The sequence below is a fragment of the Pleurodeles waltl genome, chromosome 6, assembly GCF_031143425.1.
Source record: "Pleurodeles waltl isolate 20211129_DDA chromosome 6, aPleWal1.hap1.20221129, whole genome shotgun sequence".
Classification (NCBI taxonomy): Eukaryota; Metazoa; Chordata; class Amphibia; order Caudata; family Salamandridae; genus Pleurodeles; species Pleurodeles waltl.
In genome coordinates this window covers 1703432961-1703453497 of record NC_090445.1, presented here as the reverse complement: position 1 = coordinate 1703453497, position 20537 = coordinate 1703432961, and the positions used below count along the sequence as shown (strand labels likewise).

General features: G+C 44.9%; 1 protein-coding gene across 3 annotated transcripts in view; it reads left to right on the top strand.

Moving 5' to 3' along the window:
• The window catches only part of MDC1 (mediator of DNA damage checkpoint 1), a 133462-nt gene that overhangs the window by 53865 nt on the left and 59060 nt on the right, over positions 1–20537 (top strand). For all 3 annotated transcript variants that reach the window (XM_069241835.1, XM_069241833.1, XM_069241834.1), the window contains exons 4-8: positions 8321–8405; positions 12144–13153; positions 15481–15567; positions 16711–16785; positions 17432–17476. In XM_069241835.1, the coding sequence (XP_069097936.1) occupies positions 8321–8405; positions 12144–13153; positions 15481–15567; positions 16711–16785; positions 17432–17476 (1302 nt within the window). The remainder of the gene's footprint in view (positions 1–8320; positions 8406–12143; positions 13154–15480; positions 15568–16710; positions 16786–17431; positions 17477–20537) is intronic.

The window sequence follows — 20537 nt, the reverse complement described above, 5'->3', positions numbered from 1 at the left end:
CTAATTGATTCTATATGTATATATCTACAAATAAGTACAATGTTAATAAATATATTCTAAATGAATTTAACAGAAAAAATGTCTTAGGAGCCTAATATGGTTATTTGTATAACAGCCAACCTGAACTCAGCCTTATTTATTAATCAGTTTTTACATGAATAGATGCAGTTTCATTAAACCCTACCTCTCTTGCCCATACGCGACCCTAGCCGCAAAGAGAGGACGTGAAAAGACGGATGGGACCCCACAGCAGGAGCACACAAACAGGTAACTGTTGTAATCAAGTGGAGTTACTGCCTGTGGGGTGTAGTCTGCTTTTAATTGTGCCACTATTGGGAAACTGGTCCATCGCTTTTGGAATTAGTATATCACATTGTCTACCATGTAAGTCTATGCACAACTCATAAGAGGAAGTCTCAGGCCGGACTGTAGGAATTTTCAAAATACGTACAAAAGATTTCCGACCCCTAACCAACCCAGTAGACTGTTTTATCATATTTGCACAAACCCTGTCCGAAAGGGATTCCCAGGCTGGAGTGTGAGAACTAATGTTCTACTCTCTAAGATCTTCTCTTTCCTTTTTCTCTATCTATGCTCCGTAGAGTTTTGGTACTTGCTGTGGTTCTCCATATCAGCATCGGCATCGAGAGGTCGGGCACACATATATGAGGATTAGAAAACCTGAAAACACTCCCACCCCCCCCCCCCCCCCCCCCCCATATTGGAGTTAGCTATATTCTGTGTAGTGTTTCACATGAAAGGCAGTAAGCATCACTAACTGCACTAAATACATTATCAATCAGTTGATTTTCTATCGTATTATAGCTTCTCGATATTCCTTATTACCTTTCTGATCCCACACTTAACTTCGATATTGCCACATACACGTGCTTGGAAATCTGCATGAACCAGAGAGTGCCTAGGAAATTGACCAATAAGGTAAACCTATTAAACTAGTAACCTTGATGCACTCTAGTGTATAGATGTAACTCCTTAAGGATAGTTTGGGTAGTTAAGGTGGCACTCACTGAAGGTTTGATGCACTTGGACATATCACTATCATTTATGTATACCATCTGGTGATGGATTCTATCCAGACACTGGTGTCACTTTCTGGTGCTTTTTATTTTATTTTTCTCATTTGTTCTAACTTATTTTTTGGACACTTGTCTTGTGAGCCCTATAGACATTGAAATTGTATGTTCGATGGCATCTGTCGCTGTAGATACACATGGTCTGCATAGCTCGCCATCTGGTGTTGGGTCGGAGTGCTACAAGTTGTTTTTCTTCGAAGAAGTGTTTTCGAGTCACAGGACCGAGTGACTCCTCCTTCTGTGCTCATTGCGCATGGGCGTCGACTCCATCTTCGATTGTTTTCTTTCCGCCATCGGGTTCGGACGTGTTCCTGTCGCTCCGGGTTTCGGAACGGAAAGATAGCTGAAAACGGAGGATTTTCGACGGTATCGTTGCGATCCGGTTCGAGATAGACACATACGACGACGCATTGAACATCGAAGCGCTTCGGTGCCCTTCGGGGTAGATTTCGGTACACCGTCGGGGCCTAGTGGGCCCGACCGCGTGGAGAACAACGCCGATGGAACGGACCCCGTTTCGATTCTGCCCTGAATGCCACAATAAATATCCTTATACGGACCAACACTCGGTCTGTAACCTGTGCCTGTCACCCGAGCACAGCGAAGAATCCTGTGAGGCCTGTCGGGCGTTCCGGTCCCGAAAAACTCTGCGCGACCGTCGAGCGAGAAGACTGCAGATGGCGTCCACGCCAAAGGAACATCGACAGTTCGAGACAGAAGAGGAACAGGAGGAATCCTTTTCCATCCAGGATTCAGACTCCGACGAACTCGACAATACAAAAACTGTGAGTAAGACGTCGAGATCAGAACTTAAAAAAGGAAAAAAGGCCCAGGGGACGCCACTGCCAACCGGCCATGGCTCAACCCAAATTCCAGGTGACCAACAATCGGCACCAAAAAAGGCCCATTCAGTGTCGAGATCGTCCGACCTCGGTCGAGACACCGGCACGCAGCCTCCTCGGGACCGAGAGAGTGCTAAACAGAAGCATCGACACCGAGAGTTCGGTGTCGACACGGATCGACGCCGAGACAGTGGCGCCGAAGACCATAGAGGCCAAGAATTTTCGGCACAGAAGAAGAGGAAGGTTACCTCGGAGCCGAAAAAACAAACAACTGGGTTTCCGGAGCCGAAAAAAGCACCAACAGACCCAGTTTCAGGCTCCTATACTGAAGAACATTCTATGTCTTCACAAATGAAAAAACACAGATTCGAACAAGAACTGCAATCCACTGACGTGGATCACACGCAAAAGCGTATCTTTATTCAGCAGGGGACAGGGAAGATCAGTACCCTTCCACCTGTCAAAAGACAGAGAACACTTCAGTTTACTCCTCAGCAACAAACAGCACAGAAGGTAACACCTCCTCCCTCGCCTCCACCTGTAACACCGGCTTCGCCAACTTACACTCCGTCACATTCGCCTGCTCACACCGCCATGAGCCACGACGACCAAGATCAAGACGCGTGGGACTTGTACGATGCACCAGTGTCTGATAACAGCCCAGACACATACCCAACTAGGCCATCACCACCTGAAGACAGCACAGCCTATTCACAAGTGGTGGCTAGAGCAGCACAGTTCCATAATGTGGAACTACACTCTGAACAAGTAGAGGATGACTTTTTATTTAACACCCTCTCCTCCACCCACAGCTCCTACCAAAGCCTGCCGATGCTCCCAGGCATGCTACGCCATGCAAAGGAGATCTTCAGGGAGCCAGTTAAAAGTAGGGCAGTAACGCCTAGAGTGGACAAAAAATATAAGGCGCCTCCTACGGACCCTGTATTCATCACCTCTCAGCTGCCACCAGATTCTGTGGTGGTAGGGGCTGCCAGAAAACGGGCAAATTCACACACTTCTGGGGATGCACCTCCCCCAGATAAAGAAAGCAGGAAGTTCGATGCAGCCGGGAAGAGGGTCGCTGTCCAAGCAGCAAACCAGTGGCGCATCGCAAATTCACAAGCGCTGCTAGCGCGATACGACAGAGCCCACTGGGATGAGATGCAGCATCTCATTGAACATCTCCCAAAAGATCTACAAAAAAGAGCAAAACAGGTTGTTGAGGAGTGTCAAAACATTTCCAACAATCAAATACGCTCCTCTATGGATGCAGCAGACACGGCCGCAAGGACCATTAATACGTCGGTTACCATCCGTAGGCACGCATGGCTCAGAACGTCTGGATTCAAGCCAGAAATTCAGCAGGCAGTACTTAACATGCCAGTAAACGAAAAACTTCTGTTCGGTCCGGAGGTCGACACAGCCATAGAAAAGCTCAAAAAGGACACTGACACTGCCAAGGCCATGGGCGCACTCTACTCCCCGCAGAGCAGAGGATCTTATAACACCTTCCGCAAAACACCTTTTAGAGGAGGGTTTCGGGGTCAGGCCACACAAGCTAGTACCTCACAGTCCGCACTGTCCACCTACCAGGGACAGTACAGGGGAGGCTTTCGGGGCCAGTATAGAGGGGGGCAATTCCCTAGGAATAGAGGAAGATTTCAAAGCCCCAAAACCACTACCAACAAGCAGTGACTCACACGTCACTCACCCCTCCCACACAACACCAGTGGGGGGGAGGATACGTCAATATTACGAAGCATGGGACAAAATAACTACAGACACATGGGTCCTAGCAATTATCCAACATGGTTATTGCATAGAATTCCTGCAATTCCCTCCAGACATACCACCAAAATCACAAAATCTATCAAAACACCATTCACAGCTTCTAGAGATAGAAGTTCAAGCACTACTGCAAAAAAATGCAATAGAATTAGTACCAAGCACACAAATAAACACAGGAGTTTATTCACTGTACTTCTTGATACCAAAAAAGGACGAAACACTGAGACCAATTCTAGACCTCAGAGTAGTAAACACATTCATCAAATCAGACCACTTTCACATGGTCACACTACAAGAAGTGTTACCATTGCTCAAAAAACACAACTACATGACAACCCTAGACCTCAAAGACGCATATTTCCATATACCAATACATCAATCACACAGGAAATATCTAAGGTTTGTATTCAAAGGAATACATTACCAATTCAAGGTATTGCCTTTTGGTTTAACAACTGCTCCAAGAGTATTCACAAAATGCCTAGCAGTAGTCGCTGCACACATCAGAAGGCAGCAAATACATGTATTCCCGTATCTAGACGACTGGCTAATCAAAACCAGTTCGCTCACACAATGCTCAAACCACACAAATCAAGTCATACAAACCCTCTACAAACTAGGGTTCACCGTCAACTTTGCAAAATCCAACATTCAGCCAAGCAAAGTACAGCAATATCTAGGAGCCATAATAGACACGACAAAAGGAGTAGCAACGCCAACTCCACAAAGAATTCACAATTTCAACAGAGTCATTCAACACATGTCTCCAAATCAAACAATACAAGCGAGAACAATACTACAGCTCCTAGGCATGATGTCCTCATGCATAGCCATTGTCCCAAACGCAAGACTGCACATGAGGCCCTTACAACAGTGCCTAGCCTCACAGTGGTCTCAAGCACAGGGTCACCTTCTAGATCTGGTGTTGCTAGACCGCCAAACTTACCTCTCGCTTCTATGGTGGAACAGTATAAATTTAAACAAAGGGCGGCCTTTCCAAGACCCAGTGCCACAGTACGTAATAACAACAGATGCTTCCATGACAGGGTGGGGAGCACATCTCAGTCAACACAACATAAGAGGACAATGGAACATACATCAAACAAAACTGCATATAAATCATCTAGAATTATTAGCAGTTTTTCAAGCACTAAAAGCTTTCCAACCAATCATAATCCACAAATACATCCTTGTCAAAACAGACAACATGACAACGATGTATTATCTAAACAAACAAGGAGGGACACATTCAACGCAGTTAAGCTTATTAGCTCAAAAAATATGGAAGTGGGCAATCCACATCAAATTCGTCTAATAGCACAGTTTATTCCGGGGATCCAGAATCAACTGGCAGACAATCTCTCTCGAGATCACCAGCAAGTCCACGAATGGGAAATCCACCCACAGATTCTGAACACCTACTTCACACTCTGGGGAACACCTCAAATAGACTTATTTGCAACAAAAGAGAACGCAAAATGCCAAAACTTCGCGTCCAGATACCCTCACAAGCAATCCCAAGGCAATGCCCTATGGATGAACTGGTCAGGAATATTTGCTTACGCTTTTCCTCCTCTCCCTCTCCTTCCTTACCTAGTAAACAAATTGAGTCAAAACAAACTCAAACTCATTTTAATAGCACCAACGTGGGCAAGACAACCCTGGTACACAACACTGCTAGATCTGTCTGTAGTACCCCACATCAAACTGCCCAACAAACCAGATCTGTTAACGCAACACAACCAACAGATCAGACACCCGGACCCAGCATCGCTGAATCTAGCAATCTGGCTCCTGAAATCCTAGAATTCGGACACTTACAACTTAGCCAAGAGTGTATGGAAGTCATAAAGCAGGCCAGGAGGCCATCCACTAGACACTGCTACGCAAGTAAGTGGAAAAGATTTGTTTGGTACTGCCATCATAATCAGATACAACCACTAGACGCAACTCCAAAACATATAGTAAATTACTTGCTCCATTTACAAAAAGCAAAGCTAGCCTTCTCTTCTATTAAAATACACCTTGCAGCAATATCTGCATACCTGCAAACTACCTATTCAACTTCCTTGTATAGGATACCAGTCATCAAAGCATTCATAGAAGGTCTTAAAAGAATGATACCACCAAGAACACCACCTGTTCCTTCATGGAACCTAAACGTGGTCCTAACAAGACTCATGGGCCCACCTTTCGAACCCATGCACTCTTGTGGAATACAATTCCTAACCTGGAAAGTTGCCTTTCTCATCGCCATTACATCTCTAAGAAGAGTAAGTGAAATTCAAGCGTTCACAACACAAGAACCTTTTATACAAATACATAAAAATAAGGTCGTCCTACGACCTAATCCAGAATTTTTACCAAAAGTTATTTCACCATTCCATCTCAATCAAACGGTAGAACTACCAGTTTTTTTCCCACAGCCAGATTCTGTGGCTGAAAGAGCACTACATACATTAGATGTCAAAAGAGCATTAATGTACTACATTGACAGAACAAAGAACATCAGAAAGACTAAACAGCTATTTATTGCATTCCAAAAACCTCATGCAGGTAACCCAATATCAAAACAAGGTATAGCCAGATGGATAGTTAAATGCATCCAAATCTGCTACCTTAAAGCAAAAAGACAACTGCCCATTACTCCCAGGGCACATTCAACAAGGAAAAAAGGTGCTTCAATGGCCTTTTTAGGAAACATCCCAATGCATGAAATATGTAAGGCAGCCACATGGTCTACGCCTCACACATTCACCAAACACTACTGTATAGATGTGCTATCCGCACAACAAGCTACAGTAGGTCAAGCTGTATTAAGAACTCTATTTCAGACAACTTCTACTCCTACAGGCTAAACCACCGTTTATGGGGAAATAACTGCTTACTAGTCTATGCAGACCATGTGTATCTACAGCGACAGATGCCATCGAACTGAAAATGTCACTTACCCAGTGTACATCTGTTCGTGGCATCAGTCGCTGAGATTCACATGGGCCCACCCACCTCCCCGGAAGCCTGTAGCAGTTCAGAAGTTACCTTCCATTTTGTACATTTGTATATATATTATTTAAACCTTTAATAGGTACATACTTACACATTTCATTGCGCGGGCACTATTACTATAGTACAACTCCTACCTCACCCTCTGCGGGGAAAACAATCGAAGATGGAGTCGACGCCCATGCGCAATGAGCACAGAAGGAGGAGTCACTCGGTCCCGTGACTCGAAAACACTTCTTCGAAGAAAAACAACTTGTAACACTCCGACCCAACACCAGATGGCGAGCTATGCAGACCATGTGAATCTCAGCGACTGATGCCACGAACAGATGTACACTGGGTAAGTGACATTTTAATTTTTAACAATTTTCAGATGTGGCCCTTTCCACATAGAAAGGTGGTGTAAGAAATCGACCCATAGAAAGTGACTTTACCCACACAGTATGGTGTCTTCTACAATATTCACCTACTCTATATCTCCTGCAAAATTGGAACTGCCTAATGAAGGTGGCCTCCTAATAAGAGTAACACCGAAACACGCATAGGCACTGTGTTCCATTTTTTTTGCCCTGCCTGGCACAAAGCTTGGAGAATTTGTTTTGGACTTTTCTTATATTTGTGTGACTCTTTACAGTATTATCAAATTTGAAGAATTTACCTATTCATCCTTGTTGCATTTGACTTTGTACATCTCATGTATAATGTTTATATGGCTCTTTCTGGACACACTGGAGTACATTTTTCAATAATCATTGTGTAGAGTAACTTGGTCGAGTCTGTGTATGAGAGGGTGTGAGTGAGGTACTGATGTGATCACTTCAGCTGTTATTTTATGTTGTCTTGTATTTGAGGTTCGGGGGAACATTGTCTCTGTCTCTGTGCAGGTACTGCCTAGTATTGTTTTGTATGTCCACATTTTGTAATATACAATAAATATGAATTGTATACGTAAAACTGTTCAATGAAATTGCATCAATTCATGTGAAAATTGATTAATAAATAAGGCTGAGCTCAGGTTGGCTTTTATACAAATAACCATATTGGGCTCATAAGACATTTTTTTAGTTAAATTCATTTGGAATATATTTAATAACATTGTACTTATTTGTAGATATATACAAACAGAATCAGCCCTCCTTCCGCCCCAGAAAGTTGAGTTAATTGCAGATCTCTTCTGTTACCTGGTCACTGCTCAGTACGCATACATAGTGCACTGTGCTACTCTCACTCCACACTCCATATACATTCACAACCGCTGTGCGAAAAACAGTATAAGGTTGAGTCGTGCTCATGAGTATTGTCCATTAAGGGAGGAGCAGGAGCACATTTCGTGACTTGAAAGACTTCTTCAAGAAAAACAACATGCAAACATCCGAGCTTAACACTAGATGGCAGTAGAATGAAGAGTATGTGAATCTACAGCACTACACACAACAATCAGATGCTCACATGGTAAGTGATACTTTCCTTTCATCCTGTGTTGTGGCTGGTAATATCATGCGTCCATTCCAGACAGGCCATTTCCCCCTCATCTGTAAGTGGTTGCTTGATTGTTTTCAGTCTGTCTCTTCTTCCCATTTCACTCCATTGCAGAATCCACGCCGTCCAGAGAATGTGGGGATCTTTGTACGTCTGTGGCTCTTGAGTCTCCCTATGCTGCCACAGTGATTCCAGAAAGGTAAGTGTCATCCCTATTCACATTACCCCCTTCTTCAGTGAGGGATCAAGTTACGAACTTAACAGGTCATTGGCCTAAAGTTTCTAGTAACGGAAAGCATCTGTGTTCGCCTCTCATTCTACGCCTCCTACCTCTTCCCTGAAACTTTATTATCTAAAAGATTAGTTCAGAGCACGTGAAGAAAATAATAGGTCCTAGCTGTTGATAAGGATAGTTTCAGGTCTATTAAGGACACTGAGGTGAGGACACTTTATTACTTAGCAGCAGCGACAAAGTTAACGTTCAAACCAAACTAAAAGTAAAGTTCCTATAAATGCAGAGAACATGACAAACAAAATCCACCAATCAGTGCACTCTACAGTCCATAAACCTTTTGTGAAGTCTAACGCCCCATACCCCCCCCCCCTCACCTTGTTGTGCACTTATTCCATTTACTCGTGCTTCTGTTCCACACCTTTGTAAAAGCTGGTTAGACCCTGGTGCTCTCTTCGATTTACCATTACACCGCCACTTCCCTAAATCTCCACATTACGGACATAGTTAATATCATCAAACTCCTAATATCAAGATAACCCAGAATATCCTTACTCCAGGAAGTAAGCTTCTCCAGCGTGGAATCTGAGCATTTAGAATACTGATCATCGGATGGAATAATCCTCGCCTCTGTGTCCCTAACAGAGCTGAAACTTTCCTTCCAGATAGCCAGGGAGTCTTACATTATATACAGCACCAGAGGTGAGGATTCGGCTTGTTTAAAGCTTGTTCATAACCCTCAGAGCCACCGCTGCAATCAGTTTAACTTAAAGTTTCTTCAAGATCAATTGTGCAGACCATTCGGCAGCCTTAATGTCTTCAAGGTGTCCTCCTAAAGAAAATGGTCTGGGGGCCATAGCCCCTCATGCTGAATGTGCTCCAAAACTCGAGACCTTAATTCAAGCCTCTTGTATAGCACACCACACACACCTAGTGATGGACGAGTAAGAAACTGCCTTTAAAGGCGTCTTCAGTGTAATTAAGAGATTGTGCACACCCCTGATGGTCTCAGCTCTGCTGTCATTTCCTTGTAAGCTTTGATGCATCAAAGAATACAAAGTTTGATTGATTTATTTTAAAAAGTTTGGTAAGATATTGAACGAGGATTGGACTTTGTTCTTGCAACTGTAAATAGAACTCCATCTGGAGTGAACATTCTTCCAGGAACGATAATCTATCATTTTGACAAATTTCTTAAAAGAAGAATGTCATCCTGACAAAAACAGGCTGACAAAACCTCGTTTAAGAGAAGATTTGAAATGACAAATTGTGTTTTTATGGAAAAGGTAAATGTAGAGAGAGGACAGCGTGACAAAGCGGTAAGGGGAAACGGGGATGGGTTTACAGGAGGGGATTAGTGCTGATGGGGAGTGAAATATGAGATTGCAAAAATTTAAGTGGAGCAAGAGGTTGAGTAAGGGGGGTTGTAAAATAGGAGTAAAGCAGGAGGGAGTAATAATGGTTTGTAAAAAAAAAAAAAAAATGAATAAAGCAAGGAAGAGTAAGTGATTTGTAAAAAAAAAAAAAAAAAAAAAAGCTGGGATTAAAGCAAGAGGGGAGGGTTTGTAAATGAGTGTAAAGCAGGATGGAGAGTGTAAGTGGTTTGTTAAAAACAAAAAAAATGGAGTAAGGGATTTGGGGAACAAAGCAGAGTAGAGCACGAGTGGAGTCGTGATTTTATAATTAAAAAAAGTGAATAAATTGGCCTAGAAAGTAAGAATTGTGTTGAAAAGTCGGTTTGGGAGTAATGGACTTGTTTGGAAAAAAAAAAGGGGGGGGGGAAAGTAGTACAAGAGAAATGGAGGGCAGTGGAGAAAGGGTCTTTAAAATAGAAAACAGGTGGTTAAATGGGGGAACCCACTCCACCCCCTTTTAGAGCAAAAAAAAGTTTGAAGAAAGGAATTATTCAACAGGAAAGGCTTTTGTGTCAATCTGGTGATACCTATTCTTGATTAAAAAAAATATATATCATTGAAAAAATTCAGTGAGAACCACTTTAAGTTGGTAATTATCCAGAACACATACAACTGCAAGCACTATCTACTGCCCTAACCTCCCACACTTGTTGGCAGGATGCCAAGTAGAGGATCATTACAAGATTTGCTGATAGCTCCTTTTGGACAGATAGTCATTATTCTGCCAGGTTAGGAAAAGGTTGAACACTAGATTAACATCCCTGAGGCAGAAGTAGTGTGTAGCCAGGGGTCTAGGCAAGTCGTCTCCTCTCAGCAGTTTGTAAGCCAGGGTTGTTCCTGCACTTTGTTTACTGGGAAGTGGCCTGCAGTAACCACTGATTGAAAGGTATTGACCATTGTGTAGGTAAAGTCCACATCTAAGAGGAAATTTAGCCCATGCTCAATCCCTGTCCCCACTGGATCCAAGTTCCTTTCAATATACCAGTGTTAGAATCTTCTTCAGGCAGAACGAGACCGCTTGACAGTACCCTTTCCCTGTCCCTGTTGTATAAGACTGGAAGAAAATTTAAAAAGTCTCCGAATCACCCATTGTCCCCTATAATCCTCCATGCCATGAACTTCAAGGAACCTTCCATTACTCAACAGTCTGTCATGTCTGATTGGAGTTGACTTAGAGCTCCTGGGATTTCTCATGATCGCTTCAGTAGCACAGGAAACCAAGCTCGAGATCTCCAAATTGGAGTTACTGCGATCAGATTGGCTAGTTGACTTCTCACCTGAGCGGAGACTGGCTATCCTTGAAAATAGGGGAAAGGCATATCTCGGAGCCCATTCTAATTTTGTATGAAGGCATTTGAGGCTTTGGACCTGGGGTCCAGATGTCTCCTGAAGTATTCAGGAAGCGCAGTATGAAGTGCAGAGGAGGGACGGATTGAAGACACATACAGTCGTATCGAGTTCTTCACACAAAGGAAGAGTGTAGAGTTTGAAAAGCTGGCATTAGAAGCAAGGGCACAAACAAATAAAAAGCAGGCAAACAAGTTTGACGAGGAAAGCCAACTAATAAAAAGCAGTGGGCAGGCTCCAGGCCTCTCTCTGATTTTGGTAAGCCACAATATGCCCTGCAACAGCGCATTTTCTGTCTAGTAGGCTTGACCTGAGAAGAGAGAGGGTCTCTTTACATTGCACTGAGCGGCGAAGAAAGCAGAGGAGAAGATCTAACAAGAGTTAATGGAGTGATTGGTGGACTGTTAGTGTCTTTCTCCCTCAGTTTACAGGAAATTTACTTTTTTTGGTTTGGTATGTTAACTTGGCAACTGCTGATGAGCAGTAAAGTGATGAAAGGTTATTTATAATCCTCGCCTACGGTGCTGACATAAGATTCACCTGCACTAATCTCATTGAAAGCCCTTAAAACCCTATTTTCATTATACTATGGTTCGTGGCTTACATCTGATCCTCCTAATAAGATGAGAGCAACTCTTAAAATTAAGTCTAGATTGTCGTAGACCATCTTTTCCGCCTCTCTGCAAATTCATTACGTGAAACAGAAGCTGTTCTGTAATCTGCTTGGCTGTTTGTTCCTTTATTCCTTCACAGCTCTTTTATGCTTTGCCTTCTGTTCCTTTCTTTCTCCCTCTGTATTTGTGCTGCCCTTCACTGTTTCTTGCTTTATGTCTATTAATTGTTTTTCTCCCATTGCAGCTTTTGAACCACTTGTTCTCTTAAGAAGTCTTTGCATTTCTGTAAGACTTCCTGACACTTTTTTTGTATTGCTTCTGCTTTGCAGTGATGACGAGTGCGCAGAAACCTCTGCTGTCAGTGCCCCATCCATGCATCTGCAGTACAACAGCGACGCTGAAGAGAGCCTGGTGAGGCCTCATAGTGCCGTGAAGCCCTGTTGTAATACTGCTCTACCATCCCAGACAGACGGGCCTAGTCCAAGGGGGATGGAGGTGGTTGCCAGTGTACAAATGGAACTCTTGAATGTGGCCCAAGGTAAAACGGCAGGCAGCCATAGTGGTGAGGCCTTAAAGCAGAGGACGCTCCATTATCACTTGGACAGTGATACTGACGTAGATGAAGAGGAAGAAATGAAAGCCAATAAAGGTGGTCAGAAAAACGCGCCCCGCATAGAGCAAACCGCAGCTCAGCTCCATGTTGACAGTGACACAGATGTGGAGGAGGAGCCAGATGCAGGCACTAATGGGGATAACCCTGGATCCAAGGAAAAGAACGAGAACTTGGGCAATGGGTCAGCAGCACCAGCCAATTCGACGGCTGCTGAGCTCAACATGGACAGTAACACTGACGTGGAAGAGGAAGTGGACACCACATCGAAAGCAGCAATGCCTGTCGTTGACCTGGGCAGTGATACAGATGTGGAAGAGGCTGTGGATGCTCCTCATGGCGTTGAGCTTCTTAGGGGCAGTAGTGCTGCAGCCAAACATGATAACTACACTGACACAGAAGAGGACGGGGTGTCTCCCGGGAAGGCTGTGAGTACCAGCCATCAGCCCGCACAGGACAGCGACACCGATGTGGAAGATAAGTCCTTGACGCCAGAAAAGGCCACAGTCCAACAAAACAATGCACAGGACAGCGACACTGATGTGGAAGAGATGGTGGGCACAACCAGCAAATCTCCGATAAAGAAGAAAGGTGCCAGGGTCAGTAGCAGGACGCAGACTAGTGTCGTTCCCGAATCAGAGCTGCTCCGGGGTGAAGATGATGAAGATACAGATGCAGATGAGCCAACTGAGCCGACGGTGAAGGATGACAGCGACACCGAAGCAGATGGTAATTACAGAAAGCGCTACAAAGTAATTTTGTGTTGTGTGATCTTTTTGACAGTGTTACACGGCTGTTTTGTGTGCTCCTTACCCCGGCAGTATTTTCCATAACTCTTTCCCCATGAGTACCTAGTCCTTCAGGAGCACTCTTACCTACCGTCTGAGAATGAAGCTGGAATGCCCTGTATCTGCTGCTGCACGTGTTAAATATGTCATCTGTATTGAATTGTACGCTTCAGTGATGGACCAGGAGCACTGGAAAGGTGAGCTGGTCTACAGGAATGAAGCACGGTCAGATATGACCACAGTCTGATCCTGCGCGGGTTCACATAGCTAGAAACTTACCAGTCCTCTGTGTGTTGAGTGGTCAAAGGGACACAGGTTAGCAGCTTTCCACTAGCCAGCTTCAGGACCTGGCCTAATTGGATTAACTTGTGGGTGAACATGAAGAATAAACTCTCCTACCACCCAAAGAGCTGGAGACTCTAGAAAATGACCAAAGAAGCAAAGATCCTTTCTAGAGGTGGACGCTTTGTAGAGAGGCCAAGGCTAGAATGAGACGGGGGACTGGTGGAGGGACAATCGGGAACGGAAGTCAACGAAGTTGAGTAGTGATGGGATATTACTATAGGGCAGTGGTGTTCAAACTTCTTAATACTGCCTTATCCCACCCTCCTTCCATCTGAAATTTTCAAAATTAGTTTGTTAAATGGGCCATGTTTAAATATGTCTACACATCGTTATTGATGGCTCATTACAAGGTGGCCTAATGCTGCTCATTCCTTAGCACTTAAAGCAAAGCATGCTTCATCTCTTGACCAGAGCCTGGTGACCACCGTCAATAACCCCTAGCCCCCCGGAAGAGTTGAGGCCTCCCAGTTTGAAGACCTCTGCTATAGAGAAAGAAGAGACAGGAGCATAAGTAAAGCAATGCGCATGTGTGGAGGGGGGTCTACAATCCCTATTTGCTGTCAATATCCGTAAATCAGTATGCACCTTTGCATGTTCTCCAATCCTGTGTAGCACAGCTGTGCGGGCACATGCTGCCTTCTGTGTGCTTGTACGCGTTCATAGTTGGGCCTATGCGCCTCTGTGATCTAGCTCTGTAAACGGAATTGATTAAATGTGTGAAAATGATGTCTGTTTCAAACGTATACATGACAGGGAGGGCAGTCGCAGCCTTCAGCATATCAGTGGAACATTCTCACTCTCAGGGTCTTGTGTGCGATAACAAGCTAAGCCATTCCCTGTTAAAAGAACAGAGCACACAGGTTGATTCCTGGTATCACAGGGCGGCACCTTGCAGGCAGTTGTTAAGCACACACAAGGCTGGACATCTGCACAGGATGGACCAAGAGTAGAGTAGTGCAGAAATTAACAGTCAACAATATGGATTGGCACAGGGCCTCCTGGTGTAGTGCCAAGAAGCCGCCAGGCGGCAAACAAGCCAAAGCCATTCCATAGTATGAAGCCCTAGTTAGGAATTGGAAATGAGGGTCTCTGGCGTCTACATTCGGAAGCCAAGGGATTTGAGTCATTTAATGCTAATTGATGATGCTAAGATACTACACAGGAAAGAAAAGAAGGCAAGATATTTGCAGGCCGACATATTGCTGCATTCAGATAAAGCAAGTTTTGAAGCGAGTGCTTGCCAGAATGCTGCACTTTAACCAAGATATGCAAAACTAAAGAGTAAAGGTTTTGCTATGTGCAGATTGAGAAAGTACTGGAACAGTAGCCTGCAGTGAAAATGATGGGCCTAAGACAGTGTGGAAACGTGCAAAAGCAAGGAGTACCCAGCAGGCACTGAAAACCGCAGGGTCCTGCAAGACCAGGAACTCTAAAATTGGTAGTTCCAAGCAAGCGATGGAACTGAGAAAAGAAACCTATGAGAATAGCTACATACAACTGGGGTATTTACACCCAGGAGCCAAGTTGTGGACCAGACGTACAGTGGGACATTCTATAGAACAGGCAGTAAATCGGGTCACAGTAGGCGCACAGATGAAAACCTTCAAAGTGTGGCCAGTGAACAGCCATCAACCAGACATAAGTGTCAGACGTTCACTCCCTTCTCTGTTCTTGCTTAGCCTGCGACATCTGAACTTTGTGTATTTGTTTTGGCCTTACAAAGTCCTGTTGGGGACAAGTTCCAACTTGGAACTAACTTTATTTGTGATCTGTTTTACTTTATTATGAGATAGATCCTTTAGAAACCGCTTTATTGTTCTTAGCGGTAAAACAGAAGTCTGGTGTCTGCTCAACTTTCTCAAATCATTAATTTGATTCATGTCCACCTATCCGAGCCTCTCTCACTGTCGTCATCTCTTACAGATAGCCCCAGCACCATGGCCTTGGAGGCCACACAGTGTTACCTGGATGCAGCAGCAGGTGAGGTCGACGACGAACATTCTTCTGCAGGTATGCCTAACCCTATACTACCGAAATCTTGGCAGTTTTATTTCTACCAGTCATTTTGTCGCTCCTGTTGGTTAGTTTTTTATGCACTTTCTGGTAAAATAGATAGCTGGTTGTGGCTGCTCAAGGGTTGCCGTGGCTGCTCGTGGGTGGCTGTGGTGGCTGCTCGTGGGTGGCTGTGGTGGCTGCTCGTGGGTGGTTGTGGCTGCTCGTGGGTGGTTGTGGTTGTGGCTGCTCATGGGTGGTTGTGCCTGCTTGTGGGTGGCAGTGGCTGCTCGTGGGTGGTTGTGGTGGCTCCTCGTAGTTGGTTGTAGTGGCTCCTCGTGGTTGGTTGTAGTGGCTCCTTGTGGTTGGTTGTAGTGGCTGCTCGTGGTTGGTTGTAGTGGCTGCTCGTGGTTGGTTGTAGTGGCTGCTCGTGGGTGGTTGTGGTGGCTGCTCGTGGGTGGTTGTGGTGGCTGTTCGTGGGTGGTTGTGGTGGCTGCTCGTGGGTGGTTGTGGTGGCTGCTCGTGGTGGCTGCACGTGAGTGGCTGTGGTGGCTGCTCGTGGTGGCTGCACGTGAGTGGCTGTGGTGGCTGCTCGTTGGTGGTTTTGGTGGCTGCTCGTTGGTGGTTTTGGTGGCTGCTCGTGGGTGGTTTTGGTGGCTGCTCGTGGGTGGTTTTGGTGGCTGCTCGTGGGTGGTTGTGGTGGCTGCTCATGGGTGGTTGTGGCTGCTCGTGGTGGCTGCACGTGAGTGGCTGTGGTGGCTGCTTGTTGGTGGTTGTGGTGGCTGCTCGTGGGTGGCGGTGGCTGCTCGTGGGTGGCGGTGGCTGCTCGTGGGTGGCGGTGGCTGCTCGTAGGTGGCTGCTTTTGGGCAGTTTTGATGGCTGTTCTTGGATAGTTGTGGTGGCTGCTCTTGGGTAGTTGTGGTGGCTGCTCTTGGGTTTTGGTGGGTACTCAAGGGTGCTGGTGAGTGGTCTGGGTTGCCAGTCTAAGTACGTTGGTATTTTATCCCAATATCTGCATACAGCTTTTGTTTTGGATGGCCTCTTGAGCATCTGGTCTGTTAGAACAATAAATTGCTAGTCAGCCCCAGTTCTACCACGCTGAAAACTGGTACATGTGGTTTAACCCCTGCTCACCTTCTTCTCTTTCTTGCTGGATGGCAGTGAGCGGCGACGAGGCGGAAGCCACACAGGCCTTTGTCTTCAAATCTCCCCCTGTGAAGCCACCGACCTTTAAAAGTAAGTTCAGGTGCTCTCCTACTAGTGCGCTACTGGGATCAGGTTTGTCAGACCACCAGGTAGTAAGTTTGCCGGTTTAATGCCTTTTGAGTAACAGGGTTTGTAAGGGTCTGGAGTGACTACTTTTGGCCAACCTTGATGAATAACCAGAAACCAGCAGGCCGGAGGTTTATCTAGTAATGATGTTAAAAATGTGTGCCTCGTGCTGTGCATTCAAACATGCCAAAAATTAATAAAGAAAATTTAAAAAGAAAGAAATGAACTAGATAGGGTGCGATGCTGAGCAGTCTCTCTTTGAACTGTTTGAAGGAAAGCGATCTCATGACACCCTGGACAGCAGAGTTCACAGTGGGATGGAGGTGGTGTGGATCCTGGTAACTGTCTGAAGTGATAGCAGGAGGGCAGAGTTCTGCGAGGGCTTAGCATATGCTGCACGACCCATGAAGCGTGTCATGGACCAGTTTAGGGATGGAGGTTGAGACGGGCATTGAGAGAAGATGGCAGTAGATTGGAGAGAAGGGCTTGAAACATTGGTTTGGTAAAAGGATGTCCTCCCAGGTGGGAAAGCCATTGCTGCTAGAAATTGGTATTGGATGGCTATTGCTGCCTATGCTCTCCGCCTGACCTTTCTGTCTGTTTTCCATAGAGCCATCTGTGCCCAGCCCAGGAGGTAGTGCTTTGCCCATGCCAGGTAAGTCTTGTCCACTGGGAACAACATTTAATATGCCTGGCAGCCGCATTTGTGGAAATTTCCCTCTTTTCTGTTTCTGCGCATCATGTTTCTGCTGCTCATCTGGCCTTTCACATCAAGCAATCCATTTTTTTTTATTGTTTTTTTTTAAAGGCCTGCCTCTTTCTTTGAAATGTAGAGACAGGATTCAACTACTTTAATATTTCTTCTAGTTTCGGTTTAGAGAAAGGGTTTGAAGCAAGAAACTGTGGCTCTGAACACTGGAAACCTTTCTACAAGAACACAGCCTCATTCCCAGCCCTTGCTATGCTCAAAATGGAGATTTCTGGACATTGCTGCCCTCCAGTGTCTTCAGCTTAGACAGTAACCCATTCCCCATCAACAACCTTGTGTAAGCACTGGTCTTCATTTGTAAACCACTCTTGCTGCCTGATGTGCTTCTGTTGTAAGGAATCAAGGGAGGCACTGGTAATTCAGGCTAGAGATGAGATGAAGTGTTTAGTCCTGTTCCAAACTGAGATGACATGAAGTGTTTAGCCCTGTTCCAAACTGAGATGAGATGAAGTGTCTAGTCCTGTTCCAAACTGAGATGAGATGAAGTGTCTAGTCCTGTTCCAAACTGAGATGAGATGAAGTGTCTAGCCCTGTTCCAAACTGAGATGAGATGAAGTGTCTAGCCCTGTTCCAAACTGAGATGAGATGAAGTGTCTAGTCCTGTTCCAAACTGAGATGAGATGAAGTGTCTAGCCCTGTTCCAAACTGAGATGAGATGAAGTGTCTAGCCCTGTTCCAAACTGAGATGAGATGAAGTGTCTAGCCCTGTTCCAAACTGAGATGAGATGAAGTGTCTAGCCCTGTTCCAAACTGAGATGAGATGAAGTGTCTAGCCCTGTTCCAAACTGAGATGAGATGAAGTGTCTAGCCCTGTTCCAAACTGAGATGAGATGAAGTGTTTAGTCCTGTTCCAAACTGAGATGAGATGAAGTGTCTAGCCCTGTTCCAAACTGAGATGAGATGAAGTGTCTAGCCCTGTTCCAAACTGAGATGAGATGATGTGTCTAGCCCTGTTCCAAACTGAGATGAGATGAAGTGTCTAGCCCTGTTCCAAACTGAGATGAGATGAAGTGTCTAGCCCTGTTCCAAACTGAGATGAGATGAAGTGTCTAGCCCTGTTCCAAACTGAGATGAGATGAAGTGTTTAGCCCTGTTCCAAACTGAGATGAAGTGTTTAGTCCTGTTCCAAACTGAGATGAGATGAAGTGTTTAGTCTTGTTCCAAACAGAGATGAGATGAAGTGTCTAGTCCTGTTCCGAGATGAGATGAGATGAAGTGTTTAGTCCTGTTCCAAACTGAGATGACATGAAGTGTTTAGTCCTGTTCCAAATTGAGATGAGATGAAGTGTTTAGTCCTGTTCAAAATTTGAGCGTTAGAGGTCTTGTTTTCAGGGAGTGGGTGAAGGGCTGCATACCGACAACCTGCTTGAACTGTTCAACTTTTTCGTCTAAGCAAATTTTTTAGAAATGCTCTTTTTATTCTTTAAAGAAAGTGAATTGTTCATAGATGCTACCTTGGTTGGCAAGGCATTAACGCTGTAGATGAAAGGTGCGACAAGAGTTTGCATCAAGTAAAGGAAACAATTTTCTCGCTCAACTTATGTACATGTTGCATTTCGTTGTATGTAACGGTCCAGATACAGCTAAGGAAACTTTTGCTGATTTATCAAATTGTAGGCAAGCTCAGCTGCCCCTTTTTGATGTCTGCCTTTAGCACAGTAGCATTGATGGCTGAGGACACAGAAGCAAAGGCAACAAAAAGCCAGAATAGTTAAGGTTAGTCATAGGATTGTACTGTAAGCTGGTTCATTCCTTGTTCTTTTGCAGGCACATTTCACAGAATAAAAGATGTAGTCGCCCATCACATCAACAAGTCCTTGATTTATTTCATTCAAGCAAAACGCCAGCCGTTTTCTTTCCTTCTCAAGTGAACTTCTTCAGGGCCAGTGTATATGTTTTATTGTGCTCCACTAGTACTGCACTTTGAGCTTGTTTGTATGTGGAGCACTGTTAAGGGTCAAAAAGAAGTATAAAATCAACAAATGATAGGAGAGGTAGCTAGGTCAACAAACCATAGGGGTAACTGGGCTGTGGAAGGTTAATGCATTTTGCTGTTGTGTTCTTTAAAGCGGTGTGTATTTAATTCTTTCCTAAATTGGAGCACCTCTGGGCCGGTCCTGATGGCTACAGAGTTGTTCCCGATTCTGGGTGCATAGATAGAAAAGGTCTACTGCCTTGCTTACCGTGTTTACACTTACTATGCAATCTGATGGTGTCCTGGCTGTGGGTGTGCCGAGAACCATCTGAAGTGGTGAACCTGTCTGAAGAATAAGCGGGTGGTGTTAGTGACGGCTTTGTACATGATGCAGCTGGTTTTGAAGATGGTCGGGGCAGGATGTGGGGACCGTCTGAGTTCCATGAGGATGGGGCTGATCTGATCATTATCCAGATGCAAGAATACGAGGGCCCGAAAAGCTGTTCTGACGTCATTTTCTGGAGAAAGTGGTTTCACTTCCTTTGAGAGAGTTGGCACCAGTCCGTCTTTGTTTTTTTAGCGTCCTGTTCTGTGAGGTTGGGGTCCAAGGTGAATCCAAGTGACTTGGCATTTGGTGAAAGTTTAGGTTTGAAACCATCAAGGTACACGCCATTAAGGCAGGTTTATGTGTTCTTGTGAAGTTCTGAAACTCCGTCTCGGTTGGATTGAGCTTCAGATAAGCATGCTGGGCATCCAGATCTGGATGATATGCTGACAGTGTTTGAAGCATTGGGTGTCTGAAGCAGATGACATTGTCCATTGATGGATCATCAGCACATTGGTGATCTTTGATGCCTTATCTGTGAGTAGAGCATAAAGCAGTAAATCCATCTGCTGGTGTATTCAATATCTGTGCACCTTCAAACATGCATTTGATGATATGTATTGGTCAGGGCTCTGGTACGCCCAACAGTTAGTACCTGAGACACATGCGATGTTAATTTTAGCTGCCCCTTTTTTAGGTGTCTACTT